The sequence below is a fragment of the Acanthaster planci genome, linkage group LG06 (genome assembly GCF_054643075.1).
Source record: "Acanthaster planci isolate LZ-2023a linkage group LG06, COTS_SCS, whole genome shotgun sequence".
Taxonomy (NCBI): Eukaryota; Metazoa; Echinodermata; class Asteroidea; order Valvatida; family Acanthasteridae; genus Acanthaster; species Acanthaster planci.
Genome location: NC_141782.1, coordinates 20099740 through 20123567, shown reverse-complemented (window position 1 = coordinate 20123567; position 23828 = coordinate 20099740). Strand labels below are relative to the sequence as shown.

The 23828-nt window shown below is 42.1% G+C and overlaps 3 protein-coding genes across 3 annotated transcripts in view; 2 read left to right on the top strand and 1 right to left on the bottom strand.

Moving 5' to 3' along the window:
- LOC110981312 (kelch-like protein 11) overlaps positions 1-3642 on the bottom strand; it is a 40643-nt gene extending 37001 nt beyond the window's left edge. Inside the window, 2 exon segments of the mRNA XM_022238796.2 lie at positions 1683-2264; positions 2266-3642. Of these exon segments, the coding sequence (XP_022094488.1) occupies positions 1713-2264; positions 2266-3474 (1761 nt within the window). The 5' untranslated portion in view covers positions 3475-3642 and the 3' untranslated portion in view covers positions 1683-1712.
- A 1857-nt stretch (positions 3643-5499) lies between these two features.
- LOC110981369 (uncharacterized) lies at positions 5500-10417 on the top strand. Its single transcript, XM_022238883.2, has 5 exons — positions 5500-5660; positions 7407-7542; positions 8295-8421; positions 8802-8887; positions 9226-10417. The coding sequence occupies exons 1-5, from the start codon at positions 5646-5648 to the stop codon at positions 9276-9278; spliced, it is 417 nt and encodes a 138-aa protein (XP_022094575.1). The 5' UTR covers positions 5500-5645; the 3' UTR covers positions 9279-10417.
- A 1405-nt stretch (positions 10418-11822) lies between these two features.
- Positions 11823-23828, top strand: part of LOC110981337 (large neutral amino acids transporter small subunit 1-like) — a 34771-nt gene continuing 22765 nt past the window's right edge. The window contains exons 1-2 of the mRNA XM_022238845.2: positions 11823-11979; positions 13578-14188. Coding sequence (XP_022094537.1) covers positions 13663-14188 — 526 coding nt within the window. The 5' untranslated portion in view covers positions 11823-11979; positions 13578-13662. The remainder of the gene's footprint in view (positions 11980-13577; positions 14189-23828) is intronic.

The window sequence follows — 23828 nt, the reverse complement described above, 5'->3', positions numbered from 1 at the left end:
AATCCCTTCCGCCCACACCAACAGCAAAATTCACGGAACTAATCATTCAAATTTGCATGCTAAGTCAATTTGCATATGCCTGCAGGTTTTTTTTAAACTTTGTTTCTTAGAACACCAGAAATGAACAGAAAAACATCGATAGATAGAGAGAGTCAATCTACGGAGGATGAAGTCTTACAAGTAAATAAATCTTTAAAACTGAAATTTCAAGTTTGGCATACTGTATGCATGGCGTTTACAAAAACAAATTAGCAACTTACCTGTACAGTACTTGGCATAATAGATATATTTCATCTTCATTCAAATTAAATGTACTAGGCATTTGATGTTTTAACCCGGATTGAATTTAGATGGGCTCTATGACACGCACCCTACGTGTGCAAATGAGCTGCAGAGAAAATGGTCAAAGTCAGAACAATTTAGAAAATTGCTCAACTTGATCAACAGTTTTTAGACACCATAGTTTCTGCAACACAAACAATATGAATGGAGTTGGCTGGCAGAAAGCTAGCTTGTACCTGGCCATACACTGTACATGTACCCATGTATCCCCATGCAAATAGGTACATGTACACGTAAGACATTAAACTAATTAACCCTAACAGCCGTGAATACTACATGTACAAAGTACTACTTAGTAGCCTAGTATTCAGCGCTGTCGCTTGTAAGAGGACATGACCTTATTGTTCTCGGAAGCCATAAAATACAATAGATAAGACAATGTACCGGTACCATACAGTGCTGTGGCACTATGAATGCACAACTTTATTGTTCTCTGTACAAGTAACAATGGAGGTTGCCCTAGCCAGAAGTAGTAATTTGTAGTGCTAGGTCCTTCGGGTTCAGACTACTACTTCGTAGTACTGAGTACTGCAAACCAAATTTTATGCAGAACTGTTAGAGTTAAGCTAAATTCACTTAATTTGAACAGGAACTTTAAAACCAAGAATAAACTCTGAGCCATGAAATTGGAGCTGATCAGAGATTTAAAAAAAAAATGAAAGACCTGTATTCAAACCTGCTTTAGTGAATAGTACATCGTAATTCCAACATTTCACCATCAATTTTATTTTGGGTCAATCTACAAAGTGCAGCGTAATTTGCAAAATTTACGGGCAAACCATTCACACTTAAGCGTCTGACCTTTTTGCAGGCAGACAAACGGGTGATCTTCGAATAAATGAGAGTTCTACACGTACATTCAGATCTCATTGTGAGAATGTCTGTAGTGCACTCTGTAAAAAAACCCATTTTTAGGATATGTTCAAAGCAGGCCAAAAGGCTCAGAATAGAAGAGGGACCAAGCTTTGACTTTGTGGGGTTCGATAGTCAAAGTTCTTAAACCTCTTTTTAAACTCTTTTTTTTAAGGAGTTAAAAACAAGTTACAAAATGATAATTAAATTTTTATCTACACTTTACATATATTTAACCCTAACCCTCCTCAATCCTTCACCTGTTGGAGGACTGAGGAGTGTTAGGGTTAAGCCTCCAAAATTGCAAAACTTGTGAATGCCATTCCTAATAATACTACTATTGAAAACAGAGCCAAAATTGGCCTCAAAAGATGCTCCAAAGCTCTAGAAGATTTAGTCTTTGAGTGCAACTTGAAAGCTAACTCTTTCCTCCATTGTCCTGGTGGGAAAAATTTTGGACATTGTAACTGTTTGAATTGAAAGCTCACCTGATTTATGCTTGGCATCGCAAAATGGCCCTATGTCTTGCCAAGGAATTCATAAGGCACTTGTAGCACACAGCACGCCGATGCCAACGTGGAGACAGGCGGGGGTGTGATGTTGCTCCAAAGGCCGAGTTTACGGTTAAAGATGCAAGCATTGCAGCCCTCAAACACAAAGACGTTCTTCTCCATGGTGCAGTACTGCAGGCAAGCGCGGCTCGCCACAGGGCCAAAGTTGCACGCCTCCTCTGACCACTTGTTGCGGACCGCGTCCAGGCTGAAGGACTTGGTGGCCAGATCTGTGACGAAGATCTTGTTGTCGTAGGCCTCGACGATGGGGAACTCCCAGGGCTGGTCACCTTGAGGGATGGGAATGTCAGGCAGGATAGTCCACTCGTCAGTCTGGATATCGTATCGTTCGACGGTGGACACTGGCCGTCGGGACGCATCCCGACCTGATATGGCATATATGTACCGGTTACTAAGGGTGACGAGCTGCATGGAATAGCGTTTAGTAGGCATCTGAGACACAAAGCTCCACTGATCAACGTCGGGGTCGTACCTTTCTACACTTTGCTGTAAGCAGTCCCCACCGTATGCCCCCCATGGCATACAGGCACCCATTGCACTCAACCATGGACATGTATTCACGGGGAGTCTGCAGGCTGGCCACGGTGCTCCAGGAATTGTTCATGGGGTCATAGCAGTGGACGCTGTTGGACACCAGACTGCTGCTGGACCCACCAGCTGCATACAGACAGCTGTTCAGCACAGCCACGGCGTGGAAACGAAGTTCGTCCGGTAGCCCTGGCAACATGGTCCACCGATCCTCATCAATGATGTACCCGAAGCTGTTCTCCAACGGCCCTTGATCGCTGACCCCACCAGTGATGACCACCACGTCCGTCAGTCGTCCCTTTCGTGGCTTCAGGACAGGACTGTCGCTGCAGTAACTTCTTCTGGTGGTGTCAGTCTGGTGGAGAGCATCTGCCAGGAGTTTTAAGCACTCACTGTTGCCAGTCACCAAGGGCTCCTTCTCCACTACATCTTTGAGGTAACTGCGGTCTAGCTGGGACAGACGAACGTGCGACAGCAACTGAGGCAGGTGCTTAACCCTCTCAGGGTCCATCTGAGCCCATCGGATCACCAGCTCGTAGATACTCTCTTCCTTTTCCACACGGATCTTGTCATCTGTGATCAAGCCGAGAATCTCCTCTTGGCTCAACAGGAGAATGTCCTCAATGGAATCCTGGACAACATTCACGAACTGATTGCGGATGAACTTACAGGCCCGTTGGTGCAACTCTTTAAACCCGTATAAATCAGCCAAGTGCCTGACCACCAGGCAGTTGGCTGCATTCATGTTCTGCCAGAGAAACTTGTGGCAATAGTTCTTCAGATTGGCCATGAGGAACGGCTCGGCTCCCCTCAGGATGCATTCCACGTTGTCGGCAGTGAGCGTGATCCTACCTGTGTACATGTAGTCTAAAATCAACTCCATGCCCTCGGCTGAAGTGCAAGACATGTCAGCCACGGCCTGGATGTCCTCCTCCAACCCACTATTGCACATGGTATCAAAGTACGGACTACAGGCCGCCAGCACATTGCGGTGGGCCTTGAACACCCGTCCGCCGACCCGCAGCACCATGTCGCAGTACTTGTCGTCGGACCGCTGCTTACGGAGTTTGGTCAGAATCTGAGAGCCTTGATCGTCCTCCACAAAATCCATACTGCTGTGGCAGCCGGCGCTACCGTTCAATGACACATTAGGGGAGGGATGTGGCAACAACTCCTCCATTTCTGGCCCGCACTGTCCTCCAAAAACAACCACTTTATGGAGTGGGAAGCCACAACTTCGAAGACAGTGTATTGTGTACCACCATGGCACTTGAAGCACGCTTTATATACGAGTGGTACACGTAGCGATGCGTATGCGGTTTATATTACGACGATACAGAGCCAGCTGCATCATATCCATGCAGCGTTGAACCGCCATATCTCTCGGGAACCTTTAGTAGTCTCCATTTCAGCCGCTTTTATCAGACGGGGTAGATGACTGGCTGCAAAGCGTTAATGAGGGCGCCAAAGCATTTCGCTGGCAATAATCTTGCAATTAAAGTCCAAGCTTTAATTAATTTTGTGAAAAAAATAGCGTGAGTTACATTATAATTAGACTGAGAATCAGTGAATAGTATTGCTTTACGTTGAGCATTTACATAAATTCTTTGACTTATAGCCAGAACATTACTGATTTTTTTACCCAGCGCTAAGAATTAATTAAGATTGGAATTAATCAGCTTGAAACGACTTGCTTACCGCAAATAGCCACGTGTGCGTACTATTTGCATAATCACGAATATTCACCTGTACGCAACCTTCAGTCTCGGAACAGCGTCTGGTGTGGCTGGAAAGGCCGATTCGGGAGTGATAGTCCTTTCCACGATGATGGCAGATGAGGTTTTTTGCTGATCTGTCTCTCTGGCTTCGGGTCTTCTGCCTTTGTCTCTTAGTTTCTGTTTGTTGAGCAAGTTTCTCTTCAAAGCTTGAAAGGCCTTGCTGCACATCCTCCCTCCAAGCTAAGCACTCAGAGGCCAAAGCTTCCCATGCGTTGAACTCGATTCCTAACTTGAATTCAGGTCCCCGTTGCATACGTCCTTACAGTATATAGCCGCGACTTGATTGATTGGAGCAAATAGCCACGTGTGTGGAGTATTTACATAATCACGAATATTTAGATACTTTTCTGATCAGTTATCATCAAACAAGCCTTAGGCTAGGATTCCAAGAGACACACTTGTATTACGTTGGTGCCAAATTGTTATTGTCAAAAGTGGACCGAGAAACGAATCAGAAAAAAAAACACGGTTCTCAGTAAAAAAAAAAATTAACAATTTCCTCCCCTTGTGGGTAAGTATGTTTCTCTGTTAATGCCGCATTAATTTTGTTTCTTCAGAGAACCAATGGTTGAACAGATAGCGCATGGGCGTAAATCCCGCGGAATGGGGTTATATCATATACCTTTTGAATAAATTCCCCCGCCTTTCGTGGTGAGAAAAATGTAAGAGGATTGTGAAGGGTTTTTCGGAATCCCCGTCAACTAAAATGTATTCCACATCACTTTAAAAGGGTTAACAATTTGATAAATAATAATAATCAATGTGCCATCCTGATGGCAATATTCTGCATAAATACGATGCATGAACATTACCCCTGTATAGTGCATAGGTGTCACCCCTCCGCTTTTCAAATTTTCGCAGCCGGGCAAATACCCCCTCCCCCCATTATCCAATTTCTGGCGCAAATTTACGCCGCTGGACCTGTGCCATCATGTTTGCTTTAGTTTCCTGCGTCTTGTGTATAACGCTGGGTTGTGTTCTATAACTGTACGGACAATCGATACTGGTTTGCGCCCCTAACTCCTCCCACCCAATCCAACACACCTACCCCCTTCTCGTAGGTTTTTTGAAGTGGGCTCTACTTTTTTGGATCGCAGTTCTCGTTCTCTGATGCCACTTCATCCGTTGATTAAAAAATGCGGCACTATACCAAGGTACTCTGCACTTAAGTTTTACTCGTAATAATGCGCCAACCAAGGTGTTCAAGGTCAATACCATTGCTCGTTGTGGCCATAAATCACTCATTGCGACGGGAACTGAGACTGAGGCAAAACAGCTCAAAATCGCTGCCCCGTCTTGGCTGACCATTTTATCCGACCTTGGCTGACCATCACATTACGGTGCGCAACGTCAACGTCATTTACGGTGAATCATGACAAGTCTGGTCGACCCGTGTGAATCATACCCGGGCGCCCCCTGTCAACTCACTCTTCAGGGAGTTGATGATGTGTCTCCTCAACAAGCTGATGTTTATGGAGAGCAGACGGCCAGCCAGCGAGAGTAGGAAGTGAATTACCTCTGTCTGGACAAGTCTCTTAGCCGAGGAAACTTCGGTCCTGGCAGACATTTCACAATGGCTTATTTACAGGTCTGTTGTATAATTTATTTAAAAATGCATCTATACACGTGTTCGCAGTCTGTGCTGTGAGTGTGACAAAACTGTAGTGCACAGGGCCCAGATTGTGCATGTTTTTAAGTAACTCACTGGAGCTGAAGCTGTCAATAAAATAAACTGCGATCGTGCTGGAATCAGCTGCTCAGCTGCAGCTGTTGTATAGATATAGCTGACGAATACAGCTCTCTGGCCAGATTTTCCTCATGCACGTAGCACTTCTATGCTGTAGTGCCAGGTGCCAGCCGAAACTGTTGATCATTGTCTTATTACTTTCACTTCATCATCATGTCGTGACTGCGATCACGTTGTGACTTATCACGAGGGCTTGGGGTCAAAACTTTTGCTTTACTGCTTCACTGCGTGGAAACACTATGTATACTGAATGCATGTTACAAAGCCTTGCTGAAGACTGGAGCGAGGCCTTGCTACAGGTAATGAATGCAGGTACGTCGGTCATAATGCTCAGAGGGTGTCCGGTATACGTGTGAAGAACTTAAAGCACTTGCATTTCGTTAGGGCTACACAAAAGTGCAACACAGGAGACTAATGAGTGGTCCTACACTTTTATGTTTTCTGATTGTTTAAAGCCCAAACATAAAATGAAAAGAATAATGGTGAATTTAAAAGATTTACCTGTTCTAACAAGTGGAGAATTTACTCTACTTTTCCCCGGAAAAACAATGATTAACATAGTTTGCAAATTTATGAATGCTTCAGCAGTAACCACCCAGTGCATTTTGATACCAGATATGACGGACACTTAAAAAAAAAACACTAAATACATGTAATTGTCTCTTATGATGACGCTCCTTTAATGACACTGTAACCAAGATGACGCACCGGAGTAAAGTAATATTTCGCGTCTTCCGCCGGGTATGAAAGGAAATCCACTTTTACCTTAGCTGTTATACAAAAATACCAGTTCCTGCATGATCGTTTGTTTAAATCGAATATTGTTGGTATATTATGTCGCATGCTGTTGTGCTGATATTGTGATGTAGGACATATTCCTGGTGTACTTTGTAAACTATGTTATTTAAAGCCTTGACATCCAAGGGTATGCTAATACGTGACTGGAATGTCAAGTATGTTGGACCGGGGGTACCACTCCTATGTGAGTAACGCCGTCCAAATAAATGGAATGGGTTTTATGTTGGTCGACTTGGCTCGGGGGGGTTGTATATACTCACATGAATTCATAAGGTTCTTCTGTTTACATTGTTTTTGTTCTTTGTTTATCAAAGCTACCGGCCTAGTTCTTTTCAAAGTCATATCAGAAACAGGAAAAATATGTAATGTCAACATTACTGAAAAATTTTATCAAAATTGTAAATCGTTCATTTTACAATGTAAACTTATAAGGCGGCGGCATTAGATTTAAGATGTTGTCAACCTTGCATATTTTAGACCACTTCCCAAAGGTGGTTGCGAATTTGCGCGGGACCAAGATTCCCTGCCCACTACCATTCTACAGAGACGACATCCAAGTTTCGAGATATGGTACAGGAGTATGGTGACTCACATGTGTATATCTGCGATGGATGTTTGGTTTTTCAGTGTATCATGGGCTATCAATCTTTGGTACTCTGTCATCATCTCGAGACAGATAAAGCCAGATTTTCAACGATGTAACCCGAGTATTGATCGAAAGAGAGCTCGCGTATCTCTTTTGTCAAACCGATGCAAAAAGTCATTATTTGTTTTTGTGTTCGTCGTCAGGGTGATGATGACGAAGACCTGCCTCCCATTGAGAGGCCGGTCATGGATCAGCAGGAGATTGCCGAGACGGGAGAAGGGCTCGTCTCCAACCGATTTACCGTCTCCGAATCCTTCAAGAAACTGGAGTCGGGGGAAGGTAAATAAAATCACCCCCCGGATTTGCAGATAATAAAAGATTCTCCGGGTTCAGTCTCTGATAACAGAACTGTTTAAATCCCCCTCTCGAAAACATCCCAGAGAAGAGGCTTTGTAGCTATAGTTTGCTCATATTGTAGACTGCACAAGACATCTGGCCAAGAACTTCGAAAAAATATATGGAAGGGCTGCCTAGCACCGTGATCAGAATGTCGACAAGAATCTGCTTGCCCTGAAGAAGGTACTCAGTTACCGAAAGCTCGGCAATCACATATTTCAGAGCCCTGATTTGGTGTTATATTCTTGTCGGCCAAGAATTTCGATCGTCGACCGAGGTATGAATATAGGCCTACGCACAACTGCCTTTGAACTCAAGCAAATTGAGCATACATGACAAAGTTGTATTGTCAAGATCAAATGTGTTTTCAAATGAACAGCACTGATACATTTTATTGACTCCCTCGATAGACAAGTGCAGTTCTTTTATACCAAATTTAAAGAGCAGTGTATTTAACATTTTTGAAGATTATCCGCGAGAATCCAGGTATACATTCGTCTGTACACTTACACAATAAATGTACCACTTTGTGTGCGCCCCTCTGCACAAAAACATCACTGGTTACCTTTCACCATTGTTTCTGTATTACTTGTTGACACTCATGAATCAAATCATTAAACTCCCATTCGCCAGTGATGTTTCTTCCAACCAATAGTTGTCGTCTTATAATCTACACGTACTCTCCATTTCCCCAGCGCCCTCTATTTTCAGCGGTGAAAAGACAGGTAGAGAGACCGTCTTTAAGAAGAAAGCCCCAGAGGCACCCAAACCCCTGCAGTCATACGACGCCAGAATGTGTGCCATCTGTGGTGAAAAACTCAAGTATGACCCAGAAAACTTGCTCTTTTTTTTTTTTTAATTATATACATTTATTTCAGAAAAGGGATTCTGGTTGCGTTATTCATTTGCTTTGTGAATTTTTGCATTGCATTGTAATTTTTTATTCAGTAAATAATCAAATTTTAAAAAAGATGAAGGTGATTCCAAAATCATTAAAGTATATATTAAACGTGAATAGACAAAACTGCCTAGTCAAAAACAGCCTCACCCTTGTCCCAAATTTGAAAATGCCGCTATTCGGTGACAAATTCTGTCATATTCTACAACCATAATAGAATTCTCTTTCAAGTGTTGTCTGAAATCGCATTTTGCCCGTCTCTGGCATTGTTTTTACTCGTGGTATTTTACTGGTACCGTTTCAGGGGTAAATTTGCCAAAGTCCAGGGACGAGGTGTACACTTTGACTGCTTCAAATGCTCTGTCTGTGGAGACAACCTTAGAGGACAAGGTAAAGAATATTTGATAAAACATAACGTCACTAAAATGTTCTAAAATACATGTTTAATGAAAACTTTACCATGGCCTTTTCAATGTACATGTACATTCTATTGTTGGCATTCAATTACGTTTTTTAAATAAAAATACAAAGTTTCCAGCTTATGTTGTAGGATGTAAACCAATATTATTTTTAGCGTTAGGAGTTACTCAGCCCACTTAATAATTCTATAAACATTCTTATTATCACCCGTTTTATTTGGGCAAGAGACCTTCTCGTTGTGTAAATTGCTTGAATAAATTTGCCCTTGTGCTGTAACTGACTGATGATTCGTCCTTTGTAATTTTCAGGATACTTCGGCGGCGATGGAGTATACTACTGCCGAAAAGACCGCCCACAGTAACAAAATGTATACCACAGAGTAAATACCCATGAATCAACGCGCATAGCAATGCATGAAACAAAGTTTTGAGACAAGCCTCACTTTGCACTGGTTAACAGCATCATTCGCATTACCTAGGCGCAGTGTTCACGACCAACGTGTATAGAGGCTTCAAACACAATATCGTCTCTCACCTTTTTGGGTATGAAAAACGGCTAGGGACGGTAAATAATACGCATGCGTGCTCGGAGGCATCCCCTTTCCATAGACACGTGTGTTTCTGCCAGCTGCAGTTGATAATTTCCGGACTCGGCCCAGTTTTGCATAACTCGTTGCAGCCTATTTTGCACAAGACCTAATGTTAATGTGATGTTGAAGGCTTGATACCCGACAAACAAGTAGTATAGCAAGGGAATTGTGGTTGACGTTTCGAGAAATTATGCATAAAATGAACAAGTGCCTTAATGCTGTAAATTAAGCCTTATTTTAATAATTTGGTGGTCTTTCGAGAAAAATAGAGATTAGATAGAGATTCAGTTATAGCCTTGTTTCAAACAGGTTGACTTAAAGACTCCCTTTAAATTTGGACTCGTTTGTTCTAGTGCGCATTCTCGAGTGGCCAACATTGAATTAACGGGGAAAAATCAGGCCCGGGGAAAGAAGTCCATTATCATCAGGTCAAACAGATCACTTTTCTTAGGACATCTGTTTCTGATATGATTCATTCCACCATTCGCAGAAGTTGAAAAATTTCAGTTTTCAACTCCAGCCGATTAGATCTCGAAAATGTTCTGGCATGCAGTTGGCTATATTTTGCTACTCGTGAGCGTAATTCTAGTCTGCTTAGCAAGGCCTGGGGAGACAATAATTGGTAATCCCGCCGTCAAAAAGGGGACATATCCCCGCCCATGCCCTCCTCCAAACTTAGCACTCGGGGCCCGTGGGAGAAGTTGACCTCGTGTAATTGCACATGTCACCGTCATTATGCTATCATCGCATCTTCCAGTATTACTTTTACCACTTTCATCCGTTCTTTCATGTGTGTACCAAGCCACTAAGACGCTGGAATAACATAAAAAGGTGTTTCTTTTGAGTGAAATTGTTTACCTGTGCGGAATAAAAGGCTTTATTTAATCAAACTGTACAGTTATTTGAAATAACGTTTGACTTGTGGATTTTATGGTGTCTGCTTATTTCTGATTTTTAATAACGAAAAATGCTGACGACTTAATGACAACTACTGATAATCTCAACTCATACAAAGGAACTTAACCTCGTTTGTCAATGGGGTCGTGTTCATTACTTGTGTAAGTTTTGAGATGGAGTTAAATTCCCGGTCAAACTCGTTATAGCTTTTACCGAGCCTGCTCCATAACAAATCTGAGCATTTTCGCATTCGATCAGAAGTGTGCCGTCAAAGCATCTCTGGCGTCCTGGTAAGGAGAACAAAACCTATGGACAGTCTTGCATTAATGTCAGATAAAGAGTTCACCTATACCCACCGGAAGGACTACCTCCCATTCTTCGCCATAATTATGACGATTTATCCCCCCCCCCCCCAAAAAATTAGACACCCCCAACAAAACAGAACAGCGCCCTCTTTTTAGAGTATGCAAAGCCTGCTGAGAGAGCTGACGAGCCAGCACACAGATATATGTAGCTGACTTATTGAAATGGATATTATTAACCGCTGCAGTATTAGATTGTTTGGGCAACTCATGCCCTGGATTAACACGAGTTTATTGTCAGATTCTCATGCACAGGAATCAAGAAAATAAAACAAAGTGCAATGCGTGGCTAAGAAACTAATTCGGCAAATAAATAAGGTGAATAATAAAAAACAAAATAGAAAACTTGCCCCCATATTTTTATAATGACTTCAAAATGTGTATGCTTGGGTGAGGTACGCATTTAGACTGCTGACATTTTTTATTGTTATCAATGCGAGCTCCGAATTGAAGTGTCAATCATTTCCTACATCTGAAATTGAAACGGGTTTAAATTTAGCAGCTGTCTGTGTTTTATTCCACCATGCATTAAGAAACCAGCACGTCACCATGACTTCACTTTTACTTGGTTAAACCATGGATTGTCCTTGTGGTATTCTCAAACTTCTCAAATTAAAATGCACGCTGACTCTTGATTTTTATGAATGGAAAAGTGGGGCAGGAATTTTGTAAACACAATTTTTATAGTGGAAATTTCCCACCACATGGTTCCACTACCAGAAGCCGCGCCAGGTCTTGATCAGCGTTGGATACGTTGTATTCTTGTGTGGTGATGCAACCATCTGAGTGATCACGAGGGACAAACGACATTTTATCAGGGGTGTAGAGTAACGTTGCAAATTAAAATGAGGAACTTATGACTCATGAAAATACAAACACTTGATTGTAAAGTTGTTGATAAAGTTTTGTTGATGTACATGTATTACAGCCTCTTTGTTTATGAATTCTATCATGTTATTGTCAACAAATAAAATGCAAATGTTACTAAATAATGCAACCCCCTGTTTATTGTGGCCCCTTATTTATAGTGGTACCAGCCCAAACAAATATGAGCAGGAAAGCTTAAGGCGAGTTTACGGGTATGGGTCAAAACGCGCGCTTTGCCGGCATTCTTACACACGAGGTCTGATTGTGTTGTATGTGAAGCCGAAAATCTGGATGCAAATTATTCCGCTGTTCTCCACGGAGTCTTGAAGATCTTTGGAAAATTCTAGGTAAGAAGTCAGAAATACAAAGTTCTGCAGCATTAGACAGAATAACCCCGTTTGTTTCAAGTTGGAGGGCGATCTGAACGACTTTTTGTTTCGATTCGAAGGTGGTGCTTGTACGTACACGTGTGCGTACACGGTGCCTTGTCGTCACAATTTTTTTAATTTTAGTAGGCCTAATAGTAATATAAGTAGTAATAGTAGTACTACTAGTAGTATAGTAGTATACAAAGTATCATTTTGGGCGCGGCTTTGTCGAACACGTGTGTATTTTACATGCTAAAACTAGTAAAAGGTCACCACAGCAAAGACCAAATTTTTGAAAATACTCTTACTTTAGGGCCTTACTCTGAGCATTAAGGAAATGTCTTGAAACAGACTAGCTTGCATTTGTTTTACCTTTATTTATTAAACTAGTTTGCTGAGGCAAATAATATTAAATTTCAACAAATTTTCCTGCCCGATTTCATCTTTAAAGTGGGCTTAGTATTTTTCAATCTTGTCAATAAGGACCTTTTAATGCAATTTTGCAGGAAGGACCTTTTAGGCGAGACTCACACCCATTGTACACTAGCTTTGTGCATGATGGACCAGCACATCACATAAAAAAGGTGTTTAATTGGCCTACCATGCCTATGCATTCCTGCATCAGCAGCAAGCACAAAGGCCATCCTGAGCAGCTGACGAATTGTACTTTGAACGAAAACTGAATAGCTAAATCATGTAAATGTTCAATGATCACAGTAACGATGAGCTGATTATGTAGCTTAAGCTGAGCTTAGGACTCTGTAAAGTTAGGCAGTGGATATTTCAGCCATCGCCGGCAAATTCTAACTAAACAATATTTTGCTGGGTACATTGCACAGTAATTTTTCATTTTTTGGACCTAAAGATTTCACGGAAAGAATTCCATGTACGAAGTTCACTTTTTAGGAGAAATTTTCAAAGTAAAGATCAAAGTAAGGATACTTTTGTAGTAATTACGCAATATTACAGTGAACTTCGTATATGGAATTCTTCCCGATTTCACTGATCTCTACACAAACTCGGCATATCTTAGTCTGGTTCTGCGCCAACACAGTCATTGTGACTTCATGTTCACAAGGTGGGAATCGGACTAAAGTAAGAGTTCCATAATCACAATAATAAGCCTTTTCACATTTCATATGCTCCTGCTCAGAAGATTTAACAGAGGGGAACAAAATAATTCATAACAACAACGTTGCAAAATGTTTGGCGAATGGATGCTCGCGATTGTTAGTGTTAGGAGAGACAATTTTCTTCACTCCCCGTAGACTTTGTACACAGCTGCTGAAGTGGAGTTCGGATGCAACATTATTTCAGAACATTTCATATTGAGTCTTAATATTTATTTTCCACAAATTGTTGGTTGGTTTTGTAGTTTAATGATGAGCCTGCTTCAGTTTTCAGTATTCTATGGAGCCGTTGTATAATATTTAGTCATTGTTCAAAAGTAGTTCTGGAATGTAAAGTGTTTGGTCTGTTTTGAAAACACCGTTTTGTTTCTTTTTACTGTACATGTATGCAAAGTTGATTTTCTTACCTGTACATTTAAACTGATATTGGTTCAAATTTATGCACAGGACAACAGAAAGAAGAGAACCACAAGTACAGTGTCCTCTTCATGCTAATTGACAGTGTATATTTGAAACCACATCCTGATTGAAAATGGCCAGTGAAGGTGGAGACGCTGTAAAGACAGACTTTGCCCCCTCATCCCCGGCCCCCAAGGATGGTACGGCCAATGGCCAGCCAGTAGGGGACTCAAATCTGGTCCGCCTCAAGCCCAAGATAAGCCTGCTCAACGGCGTGACTATCATCGTGGGGATCATCATCGGCTCGGGCATATTCATCTCGCCCCAGATCGTCCTGGGTTTCACGAAGTCGGTGGGGCTGTCGCTTATGGTCTGGGCAGCATGTGGTGTCTTCTCCATGATTGGGGCACTGTGCTATGGCGAGCTGGGTACCATGATTACCATGTCCGGCGGCGACTACGCCTACATCTTGACGGCCTTTGGCGACCTTCCGGCCTTTCTGCTCCTGTGGGTCACCCTGGTCATCATCCGGCCCACTGCACAGGCGGTGGTGGCCATGACATTCGCCAACTACATCTTACAGCCATTTTTCACTGTTGATGATCCCAATTGTGGCCCGCCCAGCTCTGCTGTCAAGCTGCTGGCTTGTTGCTGTGTTTGTAAGTATGGCAGATCTCCTGCAATCACTTCCTCACTCCTTTACTCCCTTGTGCGACAACATACCCCTTCTGAGGGAAATCCTAATCCTGATTTGTCACATACGCGTACCTGCTCTACTGATTACAAGCGCCCATCGGCTTATACGCCGCTTTGCACCACACCTGGTTCCAGTGATTTCCACGGCTACCTCGTTTAAGTGGAGCATTTTTTAAAAAAGTTGTGGAGATGTCAACTCAGTGAATCAGACGGTGCTTAAATGCCCTGTCAGTATGGGCAGTGTACACAAGTCCTCCCCCCCCCATTAACGTACACATTGGCTGTTAAGCTATTGGCGCTGTTCTCATGACGTCTTCATGAAAACAGTATTGATTTGCAAAATTACCTTGAAACTCCATGCCTGACATGCATAAGTAAATAGTCGTGTTTTTCCATACGGCAGAGGAGAAAGCATAGTGTATAACATTACCCTGACACTCTCCCACATACTAACCACAGGCAGTTGCCACCAAGGACAAGAGACTATTGAGGACCTGGAAAACTTTCTTTGTTCACTTTGTGCCCTTTCCTCTGTGGTAAATTGAAATATGTGCAAGCACACAATATGCAGTTTCAAGTGCATAACCTTACTTTCCTGAAAGGACATCTATACAGTGTACCCGGTAAAAAGCTCCCTCTCTTGGTCATGCTTAGAGCCAATAGAATACTTGCATTATAACAGTACCCTGAGACTATGTCCAATTTACTTGCCTGCGGCTTGAAATAACACTCATCTCTATGGGAAGAGGCTGCATTTACAGTCACAGACTTGTGTAATTTCGAGCCGCAGCCACGTCACATCACTTTGGTACGGCTAGTACATACAGCAATGGGCAAGTTCGATGAAGGACCGTAGTTCAGCGTAGTTTGACTATCTGTAATCGAATGCATGTTAGTTGACAATGGTTACACTAATCAAGTCAACTATTCGCGACCAACTTCGGTTGGCTGGTCACGTCGTTGGTTGCCATAAATGATTTTAATAGCACAGTACAAAGAGGACCAGTTATAAGAAAAATGCCGGAGAAACAGTGCATCACTAGTAAACGACCATTTTCACTTTTATTTTTGGCCTTCCTGCGGCCACTTTTTCTCCCCTTTGGCGTAGTGACCTGACAACGGTTGACTAGGGTTGTTCGTGCTTCAACTTCACTGCACATGTGCTAGGTACATCTTAAACCAGCCATCCTAAAATACTGTACTCTGACAAGTTGGAGTTCAGATGTTCGCAGTGTGTGACAGACACACACACACGGCATTACAGGGAGTTAATGTTAACACCCTTTTTTGTATTTGTTTTGTTTGTTCGGAGTAAATAAATTGAATTTTTAAGATTAACATTTTGTTTGTAGTCTCCAGTCCAATTTCTGCATTCTTTTGAAGACGGCAAAATACAGCAGGCAGAATGCTTGCTTCAGTGGTTCCGCTTGAGCAATTTCTTTAGTTTTACACATTGCAAAATTGTTTCGGCCCACTGGAACTTTTTTGGCGAGTATGGCCACCACACAGTTTTACTTCAATGGTGCCCGTACATTTTAATAAAAGCTAATAAAAACATTTTATATCTGCACTTGACAAAGCAGGATAGTTGCAGGTAGAATTGAAAGGATCTTAGTCCTGGAATTAACTCAGCACATGTAATGCAGCTGTTTGAAAATTACTTTTGAAAGTAAAAGTGCATTTAGTACAGCACAGGTGATGGGGTGCAATGTAAATAGGCTGATGAATTTGCATAGAACTACCTTCGAGCCCACAGCATTCAAGGTCCAAATGCACATAAAACATGAAGGAGTGAGGCACCAAGGGCACACATGAAATTTTTAAACATGGGGGTAGGGATGATTTGTGTTTGAAACTGGAAACTTTTCTTCCAAAAGTCAAAGTAGCCATGTGAAAAAAAATTAATTTGATAGGCAAAATCACTTGTTGTGAAAAGCCACTTTTATTTGGCAAGGATTTGAAGAAGTGAGAGTAGTTTCAGTGGAAGTTTTATTTCCGTGAAAAAGATCCCCCTGTGTTCATCAACTCTGCATATTTGTGGGCACGTGGCCAAGTGGTTGCTAGAGTTTGAGGTTCCCAATCATAGGGTCAGGTGTTCGAATCCAGCATCTGGTTGCACTTGCAGCTTGGGATTAGGATTTCTCTTAAATTGGTACCCTTAGGGTGGAGGCCAGATGCCCCCTAATGTTGGCTGCTGAAATTTGCCTTGTCGCCTAATGACCTTGGATAATTGTAATAGTCATTTAACCTTGTGTAGCAGTTGTGTCACACATGCACTCTATGCGTAGTCCTTAATATTAATACAACCCCCCCCCATAGTTCAGCTGTGGTATCTGAAAACAAGTGTAGGTACATGTAGGTAGGAAATTGTTTCCCTTTCTTCGCTCTTTGTGTCCTCTGATTCAGTGGGCAGGCCGTTGACTGATTTCAAGTAACAACAGCAAGAGAAGTCAGGTGGCATTTCCGCATTTGTTTCCAATTAAATGATACCACTTTGAGGGGTACTGGGTGCATGCATAAAATAGTCCGTTGAAATTGAATGTACATGTACATGTAGGGTTAGTCAGGTAATAGGGAGCTTCTTTTATGCTGTCTTTCCCTTTAACCCAAGTTTCCAGGTTTTTTGTTTTTATAGGATCTGTTCTGATTCCTCTCAAATCCAACAATGCACAGTGAATCAGTGTAAGAATCTTAAGATCCTATGTTGACAAGCAAAATTAAGATGTCAAGTGTCATGTCAAGTAGTGGCATGTGAGCCCGCAACAGAACATGTAGCAGCTTTGGAAAACAGTGCGGTTGTGGAGGCTCAGAATCGTAGGACATGGGGCAAGGGTGAATGAAATGTGGGCAGTGGTGAGCAAGTGACTGGCTCAAATCCAAGGACTAGAGTGTGGAATGATAACAAGAAAGCTGTAAGATTTAGAACTTACAACATAATTATATCCCCCTCGAATATCACTACTAGTAGCTCGGGTGTCCAGTGCGTCATCCCCCTGTTTAGCGGCCCCCAGTCCTCACTTGATCCTATGGGCAACAATTAGCATGCTGAGTACCAGAGGATTTACATGTACGTCAGCCGCGTTCAGAACATGACCATGAGCAAACCACTGCAGGTGTTTTTCTGAATGCACAGATGAGGGTGGGGCCTCCTGTATTTCCACGTGTATTCATCTTTGCTTAGCTGATATTTTTATGCGAGATACTTCACCCAGAGTATAGATTATTTTCTCACTTCCATTCCAATAATAGATTGGATTTCATTCTCTGCTGGCATTTCGATGTCAGTTTTGCAACCCTTTTGGCTTTTCAAGGGGCCATCTTCCACATGCGTGACTGATAGTGTGACAGACAGAACATTTCAATTCCTTGTGTTGTTGGGTTAGTGCCTACACAGCCCAAGGTTTGTCATTCAGCAACCAACCTCCATCTGTGTTGATTCTTTCAACTTTCACCCGAGCTGCTTGTATAACCGTGGACCCTAATGGCTGGGTCCTGTGTACGGGTAATTTATTATTCAAGGTTTACATTGGCGGGCAGTCCATGTCATGGCGGGGTCAAGTGGACTGCTTGTTGTGCAATGCATTCACTGTACTAATGAATAGTGCCATGGGGCGGAACGAAGGCTTCTGATTTCTATAAACTTTAAAACTTGTGTCTACGGCTGTGGATTCTGCTAATAGGTTATAATGCATCTGGGCAGCAACATACCTCTAGAGCTATAAAGGCTTTGCATAGTATCCATCTTGATAGGCAGTTCTTTTGTTCCACAGTGAACCCCCCTGTGTGCATACCCTGTTAAACAAAAGCATTCACTGCCATTGGCTTGCAAGACAGCAGCCACGCTAACCCCTCTGTACTTGTACATTTACATTGTACATAGGTATGTCAAGAGCATACAGTACATGTGTCCATGCATTTACAGTTAGAAAAGCCCTATAGATATGGATCTGGACAGGAAATCGACACGTGCGTATGACCTAACATCAAAGTCATTGCCATAAGTGACACAGATTAGGTCAAGGACTTTTTCTAAAAGATACATGTATAATAGGGCACACAAAAAAAAATGTGAGTAATTCGTTCTAGAAATATTCAAATCCCAAGCTACGCGATATTTCTTGAAAGGTCTTGGATTGGTTTCAACTACGACATTGCCCTCCAAAAAATCAGAGATCACGTGGAGGAAAATATGGTATTAAAGGTCATGGCTGTTCATCCTCAGAGCCAAGTTCCAGACTTATTTTGAGTTTTTGGTTTGTCTTGTTAAAAGGCATGTACTATGGATATCAAATTTTAAGACTGTCGCCGTTGGATACCCTGCCCTGATTTTTTTTTCACCCACTTGACTTGTGCACATTGCACTGTATTTCCATGTCACAAAACGGGGCAAATAGATTTTCCACCGGTCTCTCTCTTTTTTTCAGGCACATTCTACAGCACAGTCGTATGCCTGTCAGTAAGATTAACTATGGCTGGCAGTCAGTACAAAGGTATATTAGAAACGGGAAACATCATCAAAACAACATAAACGCTTCTGTGAAGTGCTTGATGAAATTAGCCCTCTTTAAAAGTCATGTGGCTCAATGTACCTTTTGGGGCAAAACCTGAAACTTAGGCCATGTCCGAAACACTTGGCTACGCCGGAGTTTACAAACGATTTAATGGGTCCACTACCGTAGACTCGTGCGTAATTTCCAGCCGTCTGGCCAAGTTACGACCTTAGCCTAGGTCGGGCATGCGTTCGTTTGCCCATACAGTGCAAGATATAGGGCGGAGAGAACCCCCCGCCTTTGTGTTAGTCGTTGTTTGATCGGAATCTCAAGAATTCTTTACAGACTTCTAGGGGGGGGATGTGTAACAGTTAGGTAACAAAAGTCTAGAGTGTGGATAGGGATTGGACATGGGGGTACCCATCGTCCCCATATTTTGCCTTTTCTTCCTCGTTACCGAAAAAACGTCACTGTAAATGGTTCACTTATCTTAGATTTAACACAATAACCACTGATTTGAAACAAATTGACGTGAAATGGTTAATGGATGATAATAAGTGAAAATTAAATTACGACACTGTGATCAACAGAGGCTTAGCAAGGATACTTGTGTTTTATTCGCCTCCCCGCTGAAACGTAATTTATGTTAAGGCATTGCTATTGGCCTGACAAAAATTTAAATATTCAGCATCTAAATTGACAGGGCTAATCACACACGTTAATCCACAGCTAGCTACCGGTCCCTATGAAATAGGGACAGGAACCAGTCCACCGTTCTGTGGGCCATATGAGAGAGATTTACTTAAATTTTAATCCAGTGTCTGTCAAATCTTGGTACTTCACCAAGATGACATATGGGTTGGTGGTGCTCAACAACTTGTCATTCATTTTTATAGCAGCGACTCGCTTTTTTTCAGCAAATTCATGTGTTAAGTGACGAATCGTACCCAATGTCTATCATGCTTCAAACTTTAATCTCAAGAACGGTGAGCAGTATGTCAAGCAGTCAAGTATAATCATGTAGCAGTTTCATGATTGTTCGGAAATCTGTGACGTCAGTCAGCGTTTCTTCTGAGTCTACTTGCTGGACAAAGAGAAATTATGGTTTGATTTGACGTGTGCCTTGAATGAGACAGTTTTGTGTCTGAAAGCCCTCGAGACCTTCAAAATTCGCATAGGAGGAGGAAACCAACGGTAATATTCCTTGTACTTGAAACTTTCATCAAGCCAAATGGGAAGGGCATGTGCTGATGTCAGGGCTTGGACTCTCCTCAATTCCGCAAAATCCTCCCGAATCTTTGGGGTGAAGTTTGAAGAACCGATGAAAGCGTTCTCTTGAGAACGAGATCACACTTCACACACACTTCCACGTTGCAACAGCTTGACAACGGTCACCTCCATCTTGATTATCGCAGTGGGGTGCATGATTTGACGGCATCTCATTGTATTCAGGGTGGACTGAAGGACACCCGGCCCCACGTATATAGTTCAGTGGACACCGCTAATCACGGTACCGAATCACCGAGAGTGAGCCAGACCCAAGTTAAATCATCCCAATTAGCAACCAAGTTGGGTTCGTTCAGGACGAACCTGACCTGGGGACGGCCGTGTAAGCTGTATGAAACAAGCGAGACGATGGGGACGAGGTTAGGGTCGATTTCAATTCGCATTAACTCGTGGAAGCTGCTGTTTGAACACTCCAAAAAGTAAATAAAACACGTGGGACCAAAACGTATTGTCACAACAGAACCTGTATGTGTTTACACTTTTAAAAGTGTCTTGATATGGATTTCACTATTCGTCCCGCCATTAACAACTTTAAACGGTGCGGGTATCGAGGCTTCCTCCTTTGACTAGAAGATCGACGCTTTGTTCAGCAGGCGTTGATGCCTCACCGCCATATTGATTGCTAGAGGATTTGTAAAAGCCTGGCAGTTTTAGCCCGGTAGTTGTTGAGGATTATGCTTCAGGAAGTGAAATGTCTGGATATCGACTAGCAAAGGGCATCGACCTTGTCAGGCAGGCAGCGTTCCCCCTAAAAGTGGGGGTACCTATACTGCTTCAAATCATCCATTACCGGAAGGAAGAGTTTCTAAACAAGTTAATGAGAACTGTGTCAATATTATGACAATGCACGTGAAAGGCGCATGCTAATAGTGTGATCAGATTCTGGGTTAGTTCTGATTTCTGGAAGAAGTTAATATTAAACATTCATAAGAATGCCATGGTGAGAATAATTTCATTCGGACTAATCCATTCTGTTACCGAATGGAATTATTTTATCTGTTCATTCGATATTCGTTCAAAAGAAATGCATTCATTATTTGTTTCATGCAACGCCTTTGGCTATAAGAAATAAAGGCCCAAGCATCAATAATTGAATAAATCCTGAGTAAATTCCCTCATGAATAGAATTATATACGACTTGGGAAATTTCTTGAGGCGGAGCAATGGAACTTCAATCTTCCAGTGGAATGGAACTTACGCAATCCATGGTTGACTGTCTCAACATGACAAAAAAAACGAACATAAAATACTGTAACAATACTGCGAATTCTCTTTTACGTTTGAGCTGGTCTGCCGTGGGCTATTCTGCTCGAAGCTATGCGCACGTCCCTAGAAAAAAATGAATCACGATAGTACTGAACATTGCAGAAAAAAAGAAGTAAGTGAAGTTTAAGGCCTTTCAGAGATGTCAACATTTTATTGTTTCCGGAGGAAAAGAATTAGATTGCTAAGATAATAATAGTTTATTCAGTTGGCTTCGATTGATTGGTTTCATCGGTTCACGTGGTTGGCTGTGGCGCATATGGCTCAATTAAGATTCAGGGTCAATGCTTCGCCTCACTTAATACAGTATATACATGTATCACACCTTGTCTTATCGCCATGGTGTAGCTCTGTCTGGCCGGCACAAAAAACAAAAACAAAACGCCGGAAACGAAAGTTTGCAATAAATAATGTATGTCTGGGGGGGAATTATTGGCAAATGGCAAAACACGCTTTTCTTGTTTTGACTCATATTTGCCTTTAATATTCTTGGAAATTTTAAGAATTATTTTTCAGCGTAAAGCACAAAGACTGCGCTACTATAGAAACAATAGAATACGGTGGTTTTATTTGATCTAGTATCAAATACGTGCTGAAAAATAATGGTCCGAAAAATGACTGTTTGCTTTTCGAGTGCATAAAATGATTTATTTACACATCGGGGTATATTTCTCAGATTAATAGTTTAGGAAATGAGGTTCCACATTGTATTTGGGTGAACGAGCCTGTGATGTGATTGAGTCTCACTCGCTCAAGTATGTTCATCTCATGTACTCGGGTCGTGATCATTGTGCATATTGCATCATCCATCCGTCTGCGTGTAACACGTGCACTGGCAGCGGAAGACAGAAGAGCCCAATTGCGGACTCAGCCCAATTCAGCCACACGCCTCGTCTCGTCCCCCAAGCCAATCTCACGTCCCCCAAAACGTTCCCAGAGAGTCCAAATTCAAAATGTTTTGAGTACTTTCAAAGTATAAGCTATAGATTTAGTGTTGTAGTGATCTTATCGTCGCTCTGTTCCATCGAATTTATGTAAGAGCCGTTCTTTCTGCCGAATGTGAATGTGGACGACTACGTGTATTTGTAAACATTAATTAACAACTGCATCCCAGTATTTATTAATGTAAATAAGAATACATGTACAGGTTTGTTTGAGCGATTATTAATAGTACATAAATAACGGCACTGGTACGGACACGTTCAAACTGGATTCGTTCTGTCAACATCTGCTCATCCTTCTTACGAAAGCCTGATACAAACCAGCCGAGGGTTCTTTCAAATCGCACAGCCATTTTGGGTTTAGAGAGCATATGTTTTTGTCATGTAAAAAGCTCTGCTGTGTCGTAACAGCTTTCAAGGAAGTCGTAGATATTAACGTGACCACTGCGGCCTTGGTTTTTAAATGAAAACGGTCGATGCATTTCTCACTCTGAAATATAAGGTCAAAAATATTCTGCTCCTAGTTTCCCGAACGACCCTATTCTTGCGGCGTGACCCCCAAAAATTTATTGGCAAGTGACAGGGGTGGGATTTCTCAGCTTTTTAGCTGATTTCAGCTTTTTTTTGTTTTGGATTTCAGATTTTTTCCCTCACCTGCTGTGTACAAAAGTATAAAAGTGTAGGAGATTTTCACAGTTCAGTTTCTTTATGCCTTGTTTCAGCTGTTTTCAGCTAAGGTCAATCTCACCCCTGAAGTCAGAAAAAAGATGTAAAAATTAAAAATTGCATAAAATGAAACGGCACTGTTGTCTATACTCTGTCTTCCTGAAACACCTTTCCACAATCTTTTTACGTCAAAATATTTATTTGTTTGCCTGTTTACATTTGCTTTTTCGAGAAGAAAGTTCGCCTTTTGTTAACCATGTTCCTTGCGCGGTTCGCTATCACTGTGGCGAAAACACGTGCGTATCAAATGAAGCCTTCCGATGCTGTACTGGTTCCCGCCGCGCTGTGGCCAAACAAGACCGGCGAACAGTCTATACATGTACACACTGGTCAAAATATCGTTACAACACACTCGTTCTGCAAGTTTATTCACAAAACTTGATCTCTCTTGTTTATGGGTTTGTTTTTTTGCGTTCATGACGTTATTTTGTGGTTGTACTGCTCTAGCCCCACTAGTGTGGCACGGACTATCACTCCCGATTTATCCTAAGGATTGATCGGGAGTGATAGTCCGTGCCACACTAGTGGGGCTAGTACTGCTCGTACTTGAAGCGAGCGTGTTTCCAAAAAAAAAAAAACTGCCTCAACTTAGGGAGGTTTCGTTGCGCAGATGGAAATAGTTCTGGCAGAAATTCGCCTAGACGCCATTCAGTCATATTTTATTTCATTTGATCTATTTGTTTACTTCTCTTTGCCTTTGGGCTGTGCTATTGCAAAGATCCGTTTTGGAGCGGTGATATCCTGCGCTCTATCACTGTAACTTGCTAAATATAATATGGACAGTAAACACGTACTGTACTAACGTTTGTGTATGCCAAGCACTAGTTGGCAGTTTGCCAAAGTAGCAGGCGGAGAAATCTCTCTGACGTCATGACGAGGAGACAATAATACGCCGG

Excerpts from the sequence above, each read along its gene's own strand:
- LOC110981369 (XM_022238883.2), top strand. Across the intron at positions 7,543-8,294 it reads GAAACTGGAGTCGGGGGAAG|CGCCCTCTATTTTCAGCGGT; the intron begins GTAAATAAAATC and ends CCATTTCCCCAG. Across the intron at positions 8,422-8,801 it reads ATCTGTGGTGAAAAACTCAA|GGGTAAATTTGCCAAAGTCC; the intron begins GTATGACCCAGA and ends GTACCGTTTCAG.